The sequence below is a fragment of the Molothrus aeneus genome, chromosome 6 (genome assembly GCF_037042795.1).
Source record: "Molothrus aeneus isolate 106 chromosome 6, BPBGC_Maene_1.0, whole genome shotgun sequence".
Taxonomy (NCBI): domain Eukaryota; kingdom Metazoa; phylum Chordata; class Aves; order Passeriformes; family Icteridae; genus Molothrus; species Molothrus aeneus.
The window spans coordinates 30,099,139-30,116,328 of NC_089651.1; the positions used below are offsets into that span (position 1 = coordinate 30,099,139).

Consider the following 17,190-nt stretch of genomic DNA (forward strand, 5'->3'; position numbering starts at 1 on the left):
AGCTGTACTTCACTCCTGTGTAGGAACCAATTACTCTGGAAATGTCCTGCAGAAACAGCATCTTAATTTCATTACCAAGCTTCCACAAATATATGGACATGTAAGACTTAAACTTGTGCCTTTTTTCTTAACAAGTTTTGCTTTTGGGGGGATTAAAATACATTTGGGGGTGGGGGGAAAGGCTTTTGTTTAAATAATTGCTGCTTTCAGGAGTTACTTTGCATTAATATTGCTTGCTATATCAAGTTTTTCCATACCTGAAGAACTCTAAATGCAATCCCAAACCCCTCCTCAATGTTTTTGCCTTCCAATATGACCTGAAAAGAGAGGCATAGACAAGTCTGGGAATGCACGTTCCTTTTTCATTATGTAGGGTTAAATAACATTAATGCAAATCCAGCTTTTGCCCAGAGGCCAAAATAAAATGCATTACTTAACAGAAAACAGCACCATCCCAAGAAGTACAGCAAATTATAGGGTCTATTGTCACACACTGCTTCCCCTAAGGGACATTAGGCAATTTACAGATGGAGATGAGCCAAAGTCAAGAATAGTTAAAATTATAGCATTATTTGCCTCGCTTCCAAATATAATGGGGTGCACAGACAAAAGGAATATTTCTATTTGTATTTTGGATGCTCTGCCCATGAAAATTTGAACTTTGAGGAGATGAGCTCCTCAAGAGAACAAGTTCTCACATGTTCTCTGCTACTCTGAGGGAAAACAGTATTTTTTCATAAATGATGGGTTGCATTCATCCTAAGTAACCTGCCCAAAAAAAATACAAGAAACTGCTTCAACCATCAAATGCTTCAACCTGCATTACAAGTTGGTATTGTTAATGAAAAATAGAGCTGTGTTTAAAATAGCAATTAGTACCTTGCAAGCAACATCCATTTTCATGTTATTGTTTCCAAAGAGTGTGGGTAAGGAGGAGTCTGTCATTTGAGAGGCTCCTGAGGTCTCACACTGATGCAGGAACTTTGTTACTTCCATCTGCAGATCAACTGTATTGATGTGCCTAGATAGTGAAAAAATTCTGATTTAATTTTGTAATAGAGAAAATGTCAATTATTATTTATATGAACTAATTTCTTCAATATCTTTCAAAAGAAGACATACTTATGAAAAATTATTTTAGTTGCTTTTTGACTTTGTTCATTGTACAAGTCTGCAGCAATATTACTTTTCAGATCTGTGCACTTAACATACATCACAAGCTGAAGATGAGCAATTATTCACATTATTTCAAAGAAGTGTGCCAGAGAAACTGGATCCCCAAATAAATATCTGTTCCTCCTTTTTCACCTCATCACACACATGCCCCTCCAGGTTTAAGTTAAGAGTCTAGACTAAAAGAAAGAAAGAAAAAAGCCCCTAAGGAAACCAAGATATGAAACCCCAAGTATAATAGAGATCAGGATAAATTTACACTTTGACTTTTGAATACAGGAAACCAGTTATCTCTAGCACCTATAACTTGTACATAGTGCAGTGTTTTGAGTTAAGCCCAGTAGACAGTGAAGCATTACAAAGCTGCTTGCTTTTTGGAAAGGAAAGGAAGAGAAAAAGAAAAAAAAAACCAGCTTGTGGAAAGATGTATAATTGTCTATGCATCGTAGGGTTCCTGTTTGGTTTTTTAAATTGAAGGAGGGTAGTCTGATGTACATACAGATTTTTAGTAGAAACAACTGCCCATCTCCTGGTTTGGATTTTTGGGAGAAAAAGTGATGGGAATCCTACACTTGTAACTACATAAAAGCAGTTTTGGGTCAAGGACAACCAGTAAGTGTCAGCTAAATGCAACTTAAATGAAACTAATAAAAGCCCCAAAGTCTAAAGCCTGAATTTCACCTCTCCTAAAACTTAGCTTCTTGTTTATAAATACCTTGACACATCTGTAGCAGACATTTTCTTCCGAAAAGTGAATGCCATTTTTTTCCTTCCTGAACTTCTTGAGACCTCCTGCAGATAGACTTTGAGATGGTCCTTGATCTTTAGAAGCCACATCTGTTTTCCTCCAAGTTCAGTGTAAGACTTTGCTCCATGAGTGAAAAATCTAATGCAGGTCATTGCAGCACGGACGTGATCCTGGAAGAAATGCACTCAGCACTAAGATGGAGCACAGGACCCCACCTTCAGTGATCACTGTCTGCACTGAAGGGCTCACACAAAGCAGGCAGAGCTCTGCTTTCTTTAATACAATGTGCCAGAGCCATGACATGAGTCAGGTCAGCTTTAGTAAGGCTCAGGCCCTTCTATGTTTTCTAAGATTGTAAAGAGGCAAAAATATACTTGTCCAGCATGCAGGTTTAGACCAAAGTAAATAACCAAAAGTCTGATGGTATTCAACATTTCATTGAAAGAGATAGCACTGTCCCTCAACTTACCTTCATGAACTGTTGCAGTTCATACAGAATATGGTAATAGTTCTTTCTTTGCAAGTATTTGCAGGCTGCAATCAAATAGACTCCCCAGCTTTCCAATCCTGGATCAATGGTTTCCAACAAGTTCTCCAACATATGCAGCTTTCCACTTTCATAACTTGGAATGAAGATCCCTTCAATAAACACTTCTGATGGGGATTCCTACACAAACAGAAAGTTGCTTGAAGCAAAGCCACTGTAGTTTATTTTCCTTATGTAATATAAAGGCATATTAAGTGACAGAGATCATAAAAATTAATAAATAATTGACACTGGAAGGGATTTCTGGGGATTATTTTGTTCAAAACCCCACTCAAAGAATGACTTCCAAGTTAGGTCATGCTGCTCTAGACCTGTCAAGTTCTGAGCATGACAAAGTAGAATGATTCAACAACCTCCCTGTGGCCCTGGTCCTGTGTCCAAATATAGGCACCAAAAAAAACCCCCAAAACAAACCCCAACCCTTTTTCTTTATATCCAATTGGAATTTCCCTTGCTCCCAATTGTGTCCACTGTCTCTTACCCTTTTACTGGGCACACAGGAGATAAGCATGGCTCTATTTTTGCCATAATCACCCACTTGCTAGCTGAAAACAGCACACACAGATCTTGCTTGCCTTTTCTTCCAGCAGGAAAAACCTAGCTCCATCACTCTCCTCAAATATCAGGTGTTTCAGGCCCCTAGATGCTTTGGTGGCTTCAATTAGACTTGCTTCCCTTTCACAGTGTCTGTTTTGTACATGGGAACCCAGGACCGGGCACAGTTGTTCAGATGAAACCTCACAAGTAGTGACCTGAGGGGGATATTTACTCCCCCTGACCTCTTGACTGTGGTCTTGCAAATGCAGCTTCACATGTGCTTCTTTCCACAGTAACATTATTATGTGTCATCAGGGCCACCACAAATGTTTTAAAGGCTTGATATGAAATTTTTGAATTTTTTTTTTAATCTCAAGAGTAAGATACAATTGACAAAGTCTGTACACATAAAATGTCTCCAAACAACCAACTGCAAAATATTTAGTCAGAAGTTCAGTACCTTACAGCTTTAGGGGAACCAACCCTCCTCTCTGGTTTGTATGATTACTACCAGTTCCTTGTCCAAAACTTCCACATCAAATTGTCTGTCTAGAGTATTTTCCAAGTCTGCTACTTAAGAGGTTAAATTATGTCACCTACATGGTAAAAATATGCAACTTTTCTTTAAAAGCAGATTTAAACTGATGTAAAGGATAAATTTAAAAAGGTAATTCAATATGCAGATGACTGTAAGATGTTAGAATGACTGATGGTACAGTGGGAAAGCAGAGCAGATAAGGCAACCTAATTTTCTATTAACAAACCTCATAACCAGATAAAGACAATGGAAGATGGTGTTTCAAGTTGTACATTCTCAGTAAGAGTTATTTCAAATAATAAAAAAATAATCAGTAATTCAAACACAAGCACAGCAACTTAAAAAAGGAAACACCACAATCTCACAAGCTAGTGAGATATAATGGATTCACATCTCCTAAGAAGCACCCTTAATGTCTTGGTAAGAACCTGGAATGATTTCTAGATTTAACTGTAGTTTAGCACAACAGAACTATTCCATAGATTCTTAAGTCCTCTTATATTATGCAATTTCCTTAAGGGAGAGCTGGAAACCACATTTTGGGTTCCCTAGACTTCTGTCCTCTGTATTCCCTTATAATCCTAATGGTTACAGAAGTGCAAACATGGGTGATCTGATTCAACAAACAATACCACGAGACAGAGGCACGGGATAGGGAGTAGTGTCAAATGTTATCTGCACTCTGGAATTCAAAATTTTCCTTCTCTCTTCTGAACTCTATGACAACAGTCCCACATTTTCAACTTTGTAGAAAAAAAGACAAAGTGCTCTTGATGCAGGACCTCTATAAAAAGAACCAAAACTACATGCTCTTTTTAGATCTGTAAGGATCAGTGTTGCTCTTCTGTCTCATTGAATTCCTGTCAGTAACTGGATTGTTTGTGTAACAGCATTTCAGGACCTCAGCAAACTCCCGTGCAGAAAGCCACCCGAACACTGCATGATGCTCACTGCTGTTTTTCAAATTTCCGTTTTGGTGATGAAAATTGAACTACTCACCTTATTTAACAAGTGAAGCAGTGCTTCTCTCATACAGTCATGCCTCATGTAAAAGCTTATTATTGCCAGATTGGTGCCATAACTGTGTAAATAGAACAAGCACTCCTGGTAATAGCTGTTGTGTTGAATCTTCCCCTCACACATCACCTCCAGAGAGAGACTTCTTGTTCTCAGTGTTGCTTCAAGTTCCCTCAACGTGGCAAAGTAATCATCATCCTACCATTAACACAGAGAACCAATGACAGGTGATCAGCAAGAAAAAATCTTCTCAGGTAGCTCTTGTCACTCAGCCCTGAAGCATTTCTGTTATGTTGTTTTTAAACGAGGTATTGCTTCAGAGGGGTGAGAATCCAGCAATGCTTTTTATAAACAATAGACTGGAACTCTGCTATCCACAAATGAGCTGAATGTTGCTGTACCCAGCATAGCTGTTTCCACGGACAAGTAGAAGGCTTACTTAAAAAAAATTCCAATGTCAACATCTACTTCAACAACCCAGTTCAAAGAGGCTTTTTTTGGTCCTAAAATATTTACTTGGTCTTTCATCATCATGATTCTGCAGTTATTTAGTACAAAAAGTAATTTTTTTGTACCTAATCAGAGTTCCAAACCATTTAGTAGTGTTTTTTGATGAGAGGAGTGGGAAAGCTTTAAAGTCTTTGAACTTCTATAAAGTTACCAGAGTTTCAGTAGAAAAATTGCATCACTGCAGCATCACAAAATACTGCTGGGATTCAGTTTACCTTCCTTAGACTGTAGGAATAGTACATTATCCAGTACAGCCTATTTTCCCTCCACAAAGTATATCCCAAATTGCTATAAAATCTACCATCTCTCAGGCACCACTTCACTGTGATGAAACAGCTAAAAAATTTCTCAACAATATTCAGTTTGCAATACACAATCATGATAAAGAAGGAAAATAAACACCCTATCATCTGCTATTGTAACATGCATTCCTATAAGATGTATACTAAACCATAATTTCTTAAGATTCTTACTGTGATGAGTACAGGCTTCACTGTGGACTCCAGGTACTGTATCACATCCTGGACCAGCCTTGAACCATGGTTCAGCTGGTTTAGATCCATGGGTGGCTTTAAACATCGGTTAAACTTCTCTCTTGCTGAAGTTAAATTTCCAGCTTTAAGGCAAGCCATGCCCCAGGCATGCCATGCTCCACCTGGATCCAATCCAGATTTTGTAGAAACCTAAATTCAAAATAATTTGTTAATATTACAACACAGTCCCAGTACAGCAAATAGGAAAAATGGCTTATCACACAGTCTGTGATTCTGACCTTTCCCATCCTAGAGCACATTTCCCATTAAAAACAAACAACTGAAAAACCATCCAAAAAACCCATGTTGATTATTTCCATATTACTGGCACAAAAGGCCAACTACCAAAACATCCATGATCTACAAATGTGGACGTTTTTTTAATTGTATAAGTTTAAACTACTGTTTATCTGGGAAATTTCAGTTCATGAGTTCTAAACCAGGACATTTTCACATCAGCTTTTCTAAAGCAGATGATTTTTACAAAGCAGAATTCATCAAATTTGTGGTTTTAAAAAAGGCAACAGAAGGCAAAAGGCAACAGAATATCTTGGCTTCATGAACTGCCAATATATTTTTTATTTCACACAACTTTGCTGATAAAATTTACTCCTGATTTTCTTTAGTAGACCTAAAGCTCTTTTAGCTGCTTTTAAACAAGAACTATTTCTATCCAAATAGGTCATCTATTCTTGCTGTTTATTACTGCTTAACAAATCTTAATACTATTTGTAGTATCATAATCCTGTATTTAACACAGTGCAATGCCAAAAAAGAGAGGCTTACAAAATGCTGGGAGCAGGATTAGATGATGACAAAGCACACGAGATGAGCTCTGAGGTATGGATTTGCAAACATTGCTGATTTCCAAGTAAATGGTTGGGAAAGATGCCTTACCAATGTCTGCTGTCAGATTACAGACAAATAGAATCTAACATTTAAGCTTCAGATAAAGTCCTGCCCCAAAGAGTGTCTCACCACTTCTACTGGCTGCAAGATTCCCCCATTTAATGACTTCCTTGCAGTTAGTCCATTCCAATCCTAACTCTACCAGAAAACAAAGCTGCTTATCCTTCCCTTCTGCAGCTGCTCCACAGCAGGACTTTTCTGTCTCAGAATTTTTTTCCATTGTTCAGAAAATTATTTCTTCCATGTTTAGAAACTTAATCTCAGTTTGTAACTGTTTAAATATTGTCCATTTCCCAAATCACATCCACTTGAAGTCAGGAGGGAGGAAAACAAAAGCCACTGCAGAAGAATTAACACTGACATCCCTCCACCAGTGTTACCTCTATAGCTAGTTGATAGTACTCTGCTTCCAAAAGTTGATTTCTCAATCTTGTTACTGCTGCTGGGAGAAGGATCTGATCCAAAGATGGCACTGGATGGTAGGCAGCAGCAACCAAAATATTCAACACATCCACTTTGCTGATGTAGCTAGAGGTTAAACAAACACATACACTTTCACTATTACTGTACATTGAAGAACATTATGCAAAGACAACTCTTAGGACAGTGGTTTCTAATCACCAGTATACCATGTTTCTCTAGCCATCATACAATCCCTTCAGAGTGTTTGTTACTGTTTGGGGTTTCTTTGCCATGTTCAGTGTAACACACTGATTGAAGATGCCAGCAAAACAGTACATGTGAAATTCATATATCACACCTGCCACCTCAAGCTCTGTAGGACAAAACGTGAAGAAGTGTAAAATGCTCATTCTCAGGAAGCACAGGTTTAAAATCCTGTATTAAAATACAGATTGAAAGCAGATACACAACAGCATAAGTAAGATATGTACCCATCTTTGTGAATAATTTCTTCCTAGTCAGAGAATTCTCTCAGTAATTGTTAAGAAGTGATATTACTTGAACTTCTCCTATAAGAACTTTCCCATTATTCCTGCATTATGAAATTCTCATTTAGACTGGTCCACAGTACAAACACAAAGTAACCCTTCCACCTCCACTCCTCAATGAAAAAAGATAATGCTCTTGACAGTACCACAATATATCCTAGTGAATATCTGATTAGAGTCACCTGTCACAGAGAGCTAGGTCCTGGCTCCTTCCAGCTTTTACAAACATCATTTTAGCACTGAAGAGCAATTGTTTCATGATGTCCATGAGGAGTCCAGCATCCACCTCAGGATTAGTGAGCCCTTGGGACAACTTGCAGCAGTGTTCTATCAGTTGGTGGCCACACACTATGCTGTCACTGTGCAGGCTAAGGATGGCAATACACAAGGAAGAGCTGGGAGCCTGACAATTTGAGGAAAGACAGGCAAATATAGGTATTGAGGTAGCTCTCCAGTGAACTGCTTATATTGGACTTTCTCATGACCTCACCTGCTCATAATAAAATTCTCTGCGTACAATTTCATTCTCCTCCTCATTCAGGGAAAAAATCCATTCAAGATCAGTTGCCTTGGGTATTCGTACCACTGTGGAATATTCATTATTAGAAGTTTCTACAGCAAAAAATAAAACACCAGGTAAAATCATTGCACAAGAAGCAACAAACCCAGCTAAGGACACATAATGCAGAACATTCCTATCTCTCAAAAAACAGTCATCTATAGTCCTCTCATTGTGCCACTTCCTGCCAGAATCACACGTCCAGCACACATCACAGAAACATTTGCTTCCCCCAGGGGTCTGCCACATCATACCTAAACTTACTGTCACTGTTACCAAAAACTGGTTCCAGTAACATATTTTCAAATTATTTTTTAACTCTTATGCTATTGGGCATCAAGCACAGCAGCCTTCCCTCTTTAGCCTCCCCTTAGGCAATTTATTAAATATTTCTGAGCAGGAAGGAACTGGAAATATGAGAGCTGTGGGTTTCAGCTTGAAGGGGAAAATAAAGAACAGTTGTAAAAGAAAGGGTAAATTGATTTAAGCACCTCTATGTTCTTTTCAAAATTCAGGTGATTTGCCCATGGAGTCCATGAGCTTCAGGCCAAATGATTTTAAGAAGACCTAACACCTAATGTTAAATTTTCTAATAAAATAGTACTGCAGAAAACTGGAGTTCTGATCAAATGATTCAAGAAATATAATTTCTGTGAAAAGTAGTTTTCTTTCCTCCAGATTAAGGAAATACATTTTTTGAAACTTGTAACCCAGAAGAGTTATAAATGAAATACTGCCTGTCATCTGGGTGTAGCTGACAGCACACAAGCCCTCAACTTGATGATCAAGTTTGTGATTCCAAAAACACAATGGCCAATCTTGCAATGCCAAGAAATGGAGAATAATGATAATTTGCTACTCTTTCCCCTGATCAGCTTCCTCTGGGAAAAAATTTAGAAAGTCTCAAAACATACTCATTTAGTTCACATCCCTTTTTAGAGTGTTGAGCAACTTTAAAACTGTAGGGTGAATTTAAAAAAAACCCAAAGCAACTAGAGTAAAGAAAAACCCAACACCCCCCTGCACTTTTCCAAGTTCAACCGGAAACTGAATTGGCACAAATAAACTAGGCTAGAAAATGTTTGATAAGCCTTCTTCACAGTCCCCCCAGATAATTTAGAAAAGCAAAATAAAACTCTTTCCCTCTTAGATCTGAGAATTTTCACATTGTTCTTATCCACTCTTATTGAATAGATCACATAGGCCCAGTGATGTGCACCAATGCTACACAAAAGCTACATTTCAGCTGTTTCAGTCTTGAAACAAAGGTAGCAGTAAAGCAAATTTCCATCAGCAGGGGAAAAAATTCTCAAATAGTCCATCATACTTTAAAAAGGAACAAATAAGAAAAAAATATTATTTGCTTTGTTATTACACAAATGCAAATTTTGCACCATGTTTCATGCTACTGTTATAAGCACTTCAACTAACTGTGTCTTGTTCTGACAGAATTTCACATCAGTGTAGGAAAATTTTGCAATCACCCAAAACACCAAAACCAGTAAATACCTCCTGAGGAAAAATGGCAGAGAAAAAGTCAATTAAATGTTGCTATTATTCCTGAAGCTTAAGACATTAGATTTGGAAATTGAGGCACCAAAATGCAATTACTATTTTCACACAATCAATACAGGAGATGGAACTCAGGACACAACCAGACCCACGAGAGAGGCTTCATGCTGTGCTACCTCTTGGCAGCACGGGGTATAAAACCCCACAGCACACTGCAGTGCTACTCAGAATTGTACTGTCATGGTTTATAAAAAGAGGATCCCTCAGCACTGCTCTGTAGTGAGCTGATCAATTCCTACTCACACCATTGCCTCTCACTGTTTCTAGAATGAAAAGTGGATTCTCCAACTCTTTTTCAGTTCCTTTCTATAACACCCATCCAACGCATTCAATATTGGCTCAGATAGCTCTCCTAAGTCTGAATTTCTATTCACACAAGTTTGAAATGCTCAATTTCAGCCTGCACATGCAAAAACCTTCAGTGATATTTTGTAACTGAAGTTTTCATCACCTTTAGCTGCAACTAGGTGTATCAGTTTCCAGTATCTAACTGCTGATAAGGCACTTAAAAAAGCTGAGGTTTAACATTATTCCATTCCTTACCTTCCACTTGGTCCTGATCTTCTTTTCTGCTGTAATGAAATGACAGAAAGAACCATCATGCCTACTCCAGCACATTGGGGGAAACATGCTTTTAAGGCAGACATCAATATGGCTACCCTCCTCAGAACACTGCTCTGTAAAAATCCAGCACCTATCCCTACCTGTCCTTCTCAACACACTGCCCTGACCCTAATCCCTTCTGCTTGGAAATCTAATATTCTGCCTTTGTATTGTTGTATTTCAACTGCACTAAGTAATTGGCTCTTATGACCTTCTGTAGGAAAAGCACTGTTGCACACATCATAAAAAAGCAGACACCGAGAACAAGAACCACCCAGTATCAGGACATGTCAGAGCTAAAATGAAGTCTTTGGTATCCAAGTCACTGCCCTTAAGATTTAGTTGGGTTTGATATACAAACAGGGTGAGTATAAAAAAGCCCAGAGAATTAATTCAAACCTGGCAGGTGGCATTCAAGTACAGTGTTGAGCATTGCTGGCCTAATCTGGCAATGTAAGCAACATTCTGACACAACCTGTTCAGCTGCAAGTGACTGCTTGTTTTTTCACAGGTTCCTCTTCAGAGCTGCACAGAATTGCTCCTTTCCTAGGAAGCCTACTAATACTGCCATAGTAGATACTGCTATCTGCAGGCTCGATAGGAAAAGGGGAAATGAAAGCATGGCTGGAAATCTTACTCTCTGTGACCCTATTAAGCCTGCTCAAGGTCAGAGAGAGTAAAACTCTTTTCAGCTGCACTTTTCACCATCTAGCCTGTGTACACACAATGAATTTCAGTCCAATTCTCAGCTGAAAGCAACCACATTATGAAAATCTGTCATCACAGCTGTCCCTTTTATTAAAAGCAGTTTCAAAGCCTATCTAATCAGAAACTTGCTTTTTAATTCCCAGGGTTCAGGGAGCCATAATCGAGGGATTATGGAATAACTAAAACACTGATATGTTCAGCAGAGCTAGTCAACATGCAATATCAATACAGAAATTGAGTATACTGCAAGGAACTTAGTCACACTGTAGCAATCTGTGCTATGTTTTGCATCAAAACATTGAATTCTTAGGTTAGTGATTAATTGATGCTTAAAGAATTATTGATACTTAAAGAATTAAAGAATTTGTTGCCTGGCCCTCCAATGTTCTAAACCAACGTGAAAAGAAAAGTGAGGCATAAGGAACATTCCCACACCTACCAAACCTAAAAATCCCAACTGCTGGAGGCCAAATGGCTGATGTTACATCATCCAGATAAATCCAAAGGCTTATGTCTCTCTCATTCCATTCCTGCACTCCGCTGAAAATTGAGAACTAGGACAGAAGGACTTACGTGCTTGTGTCTTGCACCAAGCCAGGCACGTTTTCTCTGTTGTAGTAGCTATAGCATTGATCACACACACGAGACAGAGTTTCTCTGCAAGCTTCTATTTCCATTTTCTTGGTGGAGCAAGAGCTGCACACCAGCCTGCCACAGCGCCTGCAGTGATGGCGCCTGTTAAACTAAGCACAAGAGGTCATGGATGAGCCACAAAGAGAATTTACTGAAGTCCCCTCCTTGTCTCTCTCTACTCGTGAGTAAACTTATTTCATTTGAAGAGAGAAAACACTATGCAGGATAAGGCTTTCAGAATTATACAGTGATTGATTCTCCCTGTTAAAATTCCTTTTTGAAGAAAGCATAGCAAAGAAAAAAATCAAACCCCAAACCCAGAGGCCAGTATTGAAAATACGTTTGCAGCAGCCTTGGGCTTTCTATTACTTAAATTATCCCAGTTTTGATCACAAAGCTAATTAGATCATGTCCTGGAAAAGGCAAAAGCTCTAGAATGTTTTTCCTGATGCCATTGAAGAAATTTCCAAATTCAAAAGCAGCAGATACACTTTTGAGAAAACTGTACTGTTTCTAAGCAGCAGAAGATAGCAGACTGCCAGCACATCTGCAAAACTAAAAAAAATGTTCTCCCTTAGAGCACCCATGCAGTTCTCAAGTACTCTGTGAAACAATAGTTTTTAGGAAAAGCGTAACCAAGAGCAAAGATTTCATTTTCTATACTCATAATCTGAATCATACAGTGATTATGTTATTTCTTGCTAGCAGAGTCAATTAGACAGCCTTCTGGAATATTAATACTGCTGGTGTTACACATTTTTGAGATCCCATAATTGTCTTCTCTCTGATGACCAGATTTCCTCTTTAGGCTCTATCACTTCACAGATCTCCGCAAGGAGCTATCTGTTCCCAGTCTCCTCAACCACTCTAAATAAAAACCAATGGTTAAATACCAAAGGACTGGCAATCTTGTTGGACCCATGGTGATGCATACAAACCTGCTCAAGTAGCTCAGGTCTTTCAGAAAACAGACTATGAGGAAGTGCTCATATTAAGGTCACAGTTCTAGGAATGTCTGTACTTCATTTTTTCTCCTTACCATAGTAAAACGTTCAGTTTTGCAAACCATACATATTGTTTCAGTGTCATCAGGTATCCATTGCTGCTTGGGTGGTGGCTTCTCAGGAGGCACAAATTCTTGAGGAAACAAGTTCTGTGGCAGACTTCTGTCTCTGGGACTTGCAGATATGATTACACCTGAAAATGAGCCAGGCCAAGAAAAATATGGAATGGGATTTAAGCTGTTTAATAGAGTCTCAAGTACCAGAAAACACTACAGACTCAACGAGGCTGTAAGGTCTTTCTGCCTCACAAGATGACTACTATCATTATCTTTCAGGTAGGTATGGCAGAGTAACATTGTATAAGGAATATATATGCTGTAAACTAAGATGGTAAACTTAGAGTACTTCAATGCTGACAAGCAAGAGAATGTACTTATTAAGAGACTTTTTCCACAACAGTTAGAGAGGTGTAAGACAATGTGTCAACATCTGTTCTTGTATCACAAGCAGAGACTTGGAGGAGGAAGAAAAAATGGTCATTGGATACCAAAAAGTAATACAGGATAAAATAGAATCTTAAGTATACCCAGTGTTGACATTCTTGAAGACTGGGAGTTTCCTTTGTTATCTCAGGGGAGATGTGGCATAACCAGCAACAGCCTAACCCTCCCTATTCTGGTCGCCTTTTCAATCTGCTGTGGGGAAATCAGTTCACAGAGGCAGGAATTTAAGTGCTTCCTTTGGCATCTTAACGCCAACAATGAAATACTCATTGAATGAGATATCTACAGTATTAGATAGGCTATTAGTTTATATGATGTGGGTCAGTTACACAGGTTAATTTAAAAGTTCAACGTATCCCTGCAGCCCTGCAAGCCACCTTCTGTTTACATGCATATTAAACTAAAGAAGAACAAAAATTTCCATTTCACTAAAGCTAACTCATTCTCATTCAAGTAGATACCAGATTGCAAACAAACATTAAAGGACCATGCAGTTCCAGTTTTTTAACAGGACAGAGATATCAGACTGACCATTATAAGAAAAAAACTGAAGAGCTACACAGCCCAATCCAAAACACTGCTGTCACTTGATGTAAGCAAGAAGAGTCTTCATTTCAGGATACAGAAGGAGGAAATAGTTCAGACACCCTAAACTGTAGATCAGTATATCATTCTACAGCTCTAGTCCAGGCCCATTACTTGCTAAAATCATCACCCTTGGAGGTCTGAAGATATTTTGTTAAGTCTTTCCCTGAGAGCACACACAGACTGTGCATGTCTTGCATGAGTTGCTGAATAGAACCTGCAGAAGAATTTCGGGTTGTTTCTTAGCTACACATATTCTCCAGTTGTTCTGGCTTAAATTTATTAGTTTCCATTTTTTTTGTGTCTGAGGACTGTGAGTACAACCTCTCAGACAATACGAGGTGTGTTATTTTCCTCAGGTCACAACAGCAATCTTAGGGAAAAAAACTTCAAGGACTGTAGAATGGCATACTCAGGGAATGAACTGGGAGAAAGTGGCTGGCAGGGGTTGATCCACACAGGAGAATGGGTTGGGCACTGGTCAGCAGGTGGTGAGCAATTGTATTATACAGCACTTGTTTTTCCTGGGTTTTGTTTTTCTTTTCTATTTTTCTTATCTCCCTTTTCATCATCATTATTACTATATTTTACTTGATTTCAGTTAATAAACTGTCCTTACCTCAACCCCCAGGTTGTACCCTTTTCCAAATCTCCTCTACATCCCACCTGTGAAGGGACTGACAAGGGAATGATCAAGCAGCTGTGGTTGCTGCTGAGGTTAAACCCCAAGAGGCACAAAGGTCTTAACCTTACCAGTAGAGCTGACAGGAGATAGCTCTGATGATCCTGATTTAGACACTACTTCACACTCCAATACCTGATTGAGACTTTCCTGAATACGTATCAGAGAATCTAGGACAAAGAGAGGAAGAAGGAGAAAAAAAATCAGAGGACAATACTGGTCAATACATCTACCTTAGAGGAAGATTAGAAGAATCCATTCACAGGAGTATGTAAGAAGGTCAGCACAAAACAGGGCTATGTTTTGCATGCAAATTAGTCCACAACAATTAATGCAAAACTGTATAAAATTCAGTTATCTAAAAAACAACGAAAGGGATCCTTATCAAAGCAAGGGTGTAATGACCCCTTGCATTGCAAAAGCTAAAGGAACAATACAGCAGAGATGTGAAAACAATTGGTTAATGGCTTATGGCTAATATGAAATGCTTCACATTGAGGTGGAAGGAACATGCATACTTGCAAAGTTATAGACCATTTGGCACAAAGAGGTAATTAAGTCTGATGCTTTTATGTTAGCAAGAGCTGCATCTTTAAATCACAAAATGAAGCCAACACTTGGGAACTGGCATAATGCAAATTGGTACCATATCAGCAGGTATAAATACATACAAATAGGTACAGGACCCCATATGTTTTTAATACAGTGACACAAAAGCATTGGAATGGATCTGCAGCACCCTCTGCTGTTCCAGTTCTAAAACCTTAAAAGAAACCAAGTGCACAAGACTCAAAGACAACATGGATGAAAAGGGATTGACAAGCTAGAGACAAGACTGTTAAACAGAACTATGAGTCTAGAAGCTTTCGATATGAAAAAGGAATAGGACTCTGGTAGGAGGAAATACTACAGAAGACTAAATCCCCATTCTACTTGAGGGCAGATGTAGTTGGCTGCAGGCTTTAGAAGTGCTTAAGTTGTAAGTGACTTTGTGTTAAACAGGAGTAAAATAGAACTGATCAGCATAACACAAGAAAAGAAACCTCAACAAGGAACAACAGAGAAAAGTCTGAGAAACTTTTGGAGCTCTTGGTCCTTGAAAATATCTATTTACAAGAAAGGCGAAGACTTTAGGAACACGTTCTGGGCTAGAGGGAGACTGGAGGCACACATCTAAAAAACATGGCATGATTGCTGAAATTATTCTGGGATGATTTTGGCCCTTCTTTCCCAAATGAAAACCAGCATTCTGACAGACAGTTACCTGATCGCTTTTCCTTTAATGTGAAAGGGAAGTTGAGAGCTTTTTCTGCATACTTGGAAAGCAAACTGTCAATGTCTTCTACAGTAATACCAATTTCCTGCCCAGCTAAGAGCTGCTGCAGTGTCTGCACAGCTACAGCTACCCAGTCCACCTTCATATTCATGAGGAGCTGTTCCAGCATGAGCAGCGGCCTTGAGGAGAGGTGGAAGTAGTTAACACGGGAGACCTCAGGCAGAGTCAGCAGCACCTGAGACACAAGAAAAAAAATGTATCATAAAAATACACACCTTTAAATATGTGTTTTTGTGACATTAAAGACAAGAAACTAGAGCAATAATTTATGCAGAGAATGGAATGACAGGTGGAGGTCAAAAAAAGGGGGTGGGACTTCTGAAAACAATTCCTACTTCTGTTACAGAATTACTGAGAGGATTTGCAGAATCACTTAGCTTCCACTTTCCATTCCATAAAACACTGCCTTATTTCAGAGAATATGGAAGAGTGAAACCTGTGACCCTGTGACAAGTATGTTGCAGCAGAGTACAGCACATTCTCTTATTACAATAAACTTATAAAAAGCATATTAACCCAATCCTTATCCTTCTATCATCTGAAGAAATGTTACGCAGAGAAAATAAGAGCAATTCTCCTCTAAATGGACAGTTAATATGGATGCTTTTCAAACTAAGTCATATCTTAGTTTGAAGGAACAAGAAACAGGCAGCCCAGCAAAACACTGGTGTGGCACACACTGGAGCAAGCTGCTGTTTACAGTCCTGCACCAAAACAGACATTACCAAAAGCACTGCATTTTATTTACATGTAATGCATTCAACTAAGGCTATCTGCTGATTAATGCATCTACTCCCAGGCTGAGTACAGAACCTGTGTGACTTCTGTAAAGGCAGTGGCCATCCAGAAAGAAGAGTGATACTCTCCACCTCTGGAAGGACCTTGGAAGAAACATGAAGTCAAAAAACCACCATACAGGTGAGCATACATAGGACACCTGATGTTACCGATACAGACAGTAAGTTGAAGATACTTCCTTCTTCACTTGGGACAAAGATAGCAACTTTTCTGATAAACTCCACAATTTTATTTTATTCCACCCTCTCCTCTTTCAGTCTGTGTGTAAATCCATTCTCCATAGCTCAAACCCAAGACTGCTTTGTTCATACTATGGAACGGCAAAAATGGAGAAAGGAAAGAGAAGCTTTAAGCCATCTCTAACTTTCCTTTGGATCCTGAGACTCAGGATCTTAGACCTGGTGTGGTGAGAATGCTCTGGCTTTTTATATTATGAAAGTACTATGCATGACAAAATTACTTGTACAGCTCTTTATTGCTGTTAATCCCTCAAGGCAGGGGTTTTACTGACCTTGGATCCTATATAGAGTGCCTGGATTTCATTCCGGCGTGCCGTTGTCAGACTGGCATAGAAGTGAGCTGTGAGGTAATCAGCCAAGAAGTGAGAGGCTGCCAAGTTTGGATGCTGGTCCAGGGACTGCTCACTGATGGCAAGGCAAACACCAGGGTCTTCAATTCTTTGTAAAAGCTACAAAACCAAACAAAACACAGTGAAACTCTACAACATTCCTGGAAGGCAGCTTTC

The 17,190-nt window shown here is 38.9% G+C and overlaps 1 protein-coding gene across 1 annotated transcript in view; it reads right to left on the bottom strand.

The window, feature by feature from the left end:
* ZFYVE26 (zinc finger FYVE-type containing 26) overlaps nucleotides 1-17,190 on the bottom strand; it is a 48,911-nt gene that overhangs the window by 5,449 nt on the left and 26,272 nt on the right. Inside the window, 15 exon segments of the mRNA XM_066552177.1 lie at nucleotides 258-317; nucleotides 880-1,021; nucleotides 1,889-2,091; nucleotides 2,391-2,588; nucleotides 4,543-4,758; nucleotides 5,544-5,753; nucleotides 6,893-7,040; nucleotides 7,645-7,865; nucleotides 7,953-8,074; nucleotides 10,137-10,165; nucleotides 11,478-11,647; nucleotides 12,577-12,734; nucleotides 14,383-14,481; nucleotides 15,576-15,822; nucleotides 16,957-17,133. Of these exon segments, the coding sequence (XP_066408274.1) occupies nucleotides 258-317; nucleotides 880-1,021; nucleotides 1,889-2,091; nucleotides 2,391-2,588; nucleotides 4,543-4,758; nucleotides 5,544-5,753; nucleotides 6,893-7,040; nucleotides 7,645-7,865; nucleotides 7,953-8,074; nucleotides 10,137-10,165; nucleotides 11,478-11,647; nucleotides 12,577-12,734; nucleotides 14,383-14,481; nucleotides 15,576-15,822; nucleotides 16,957-17,133 (2,400 nt within the window).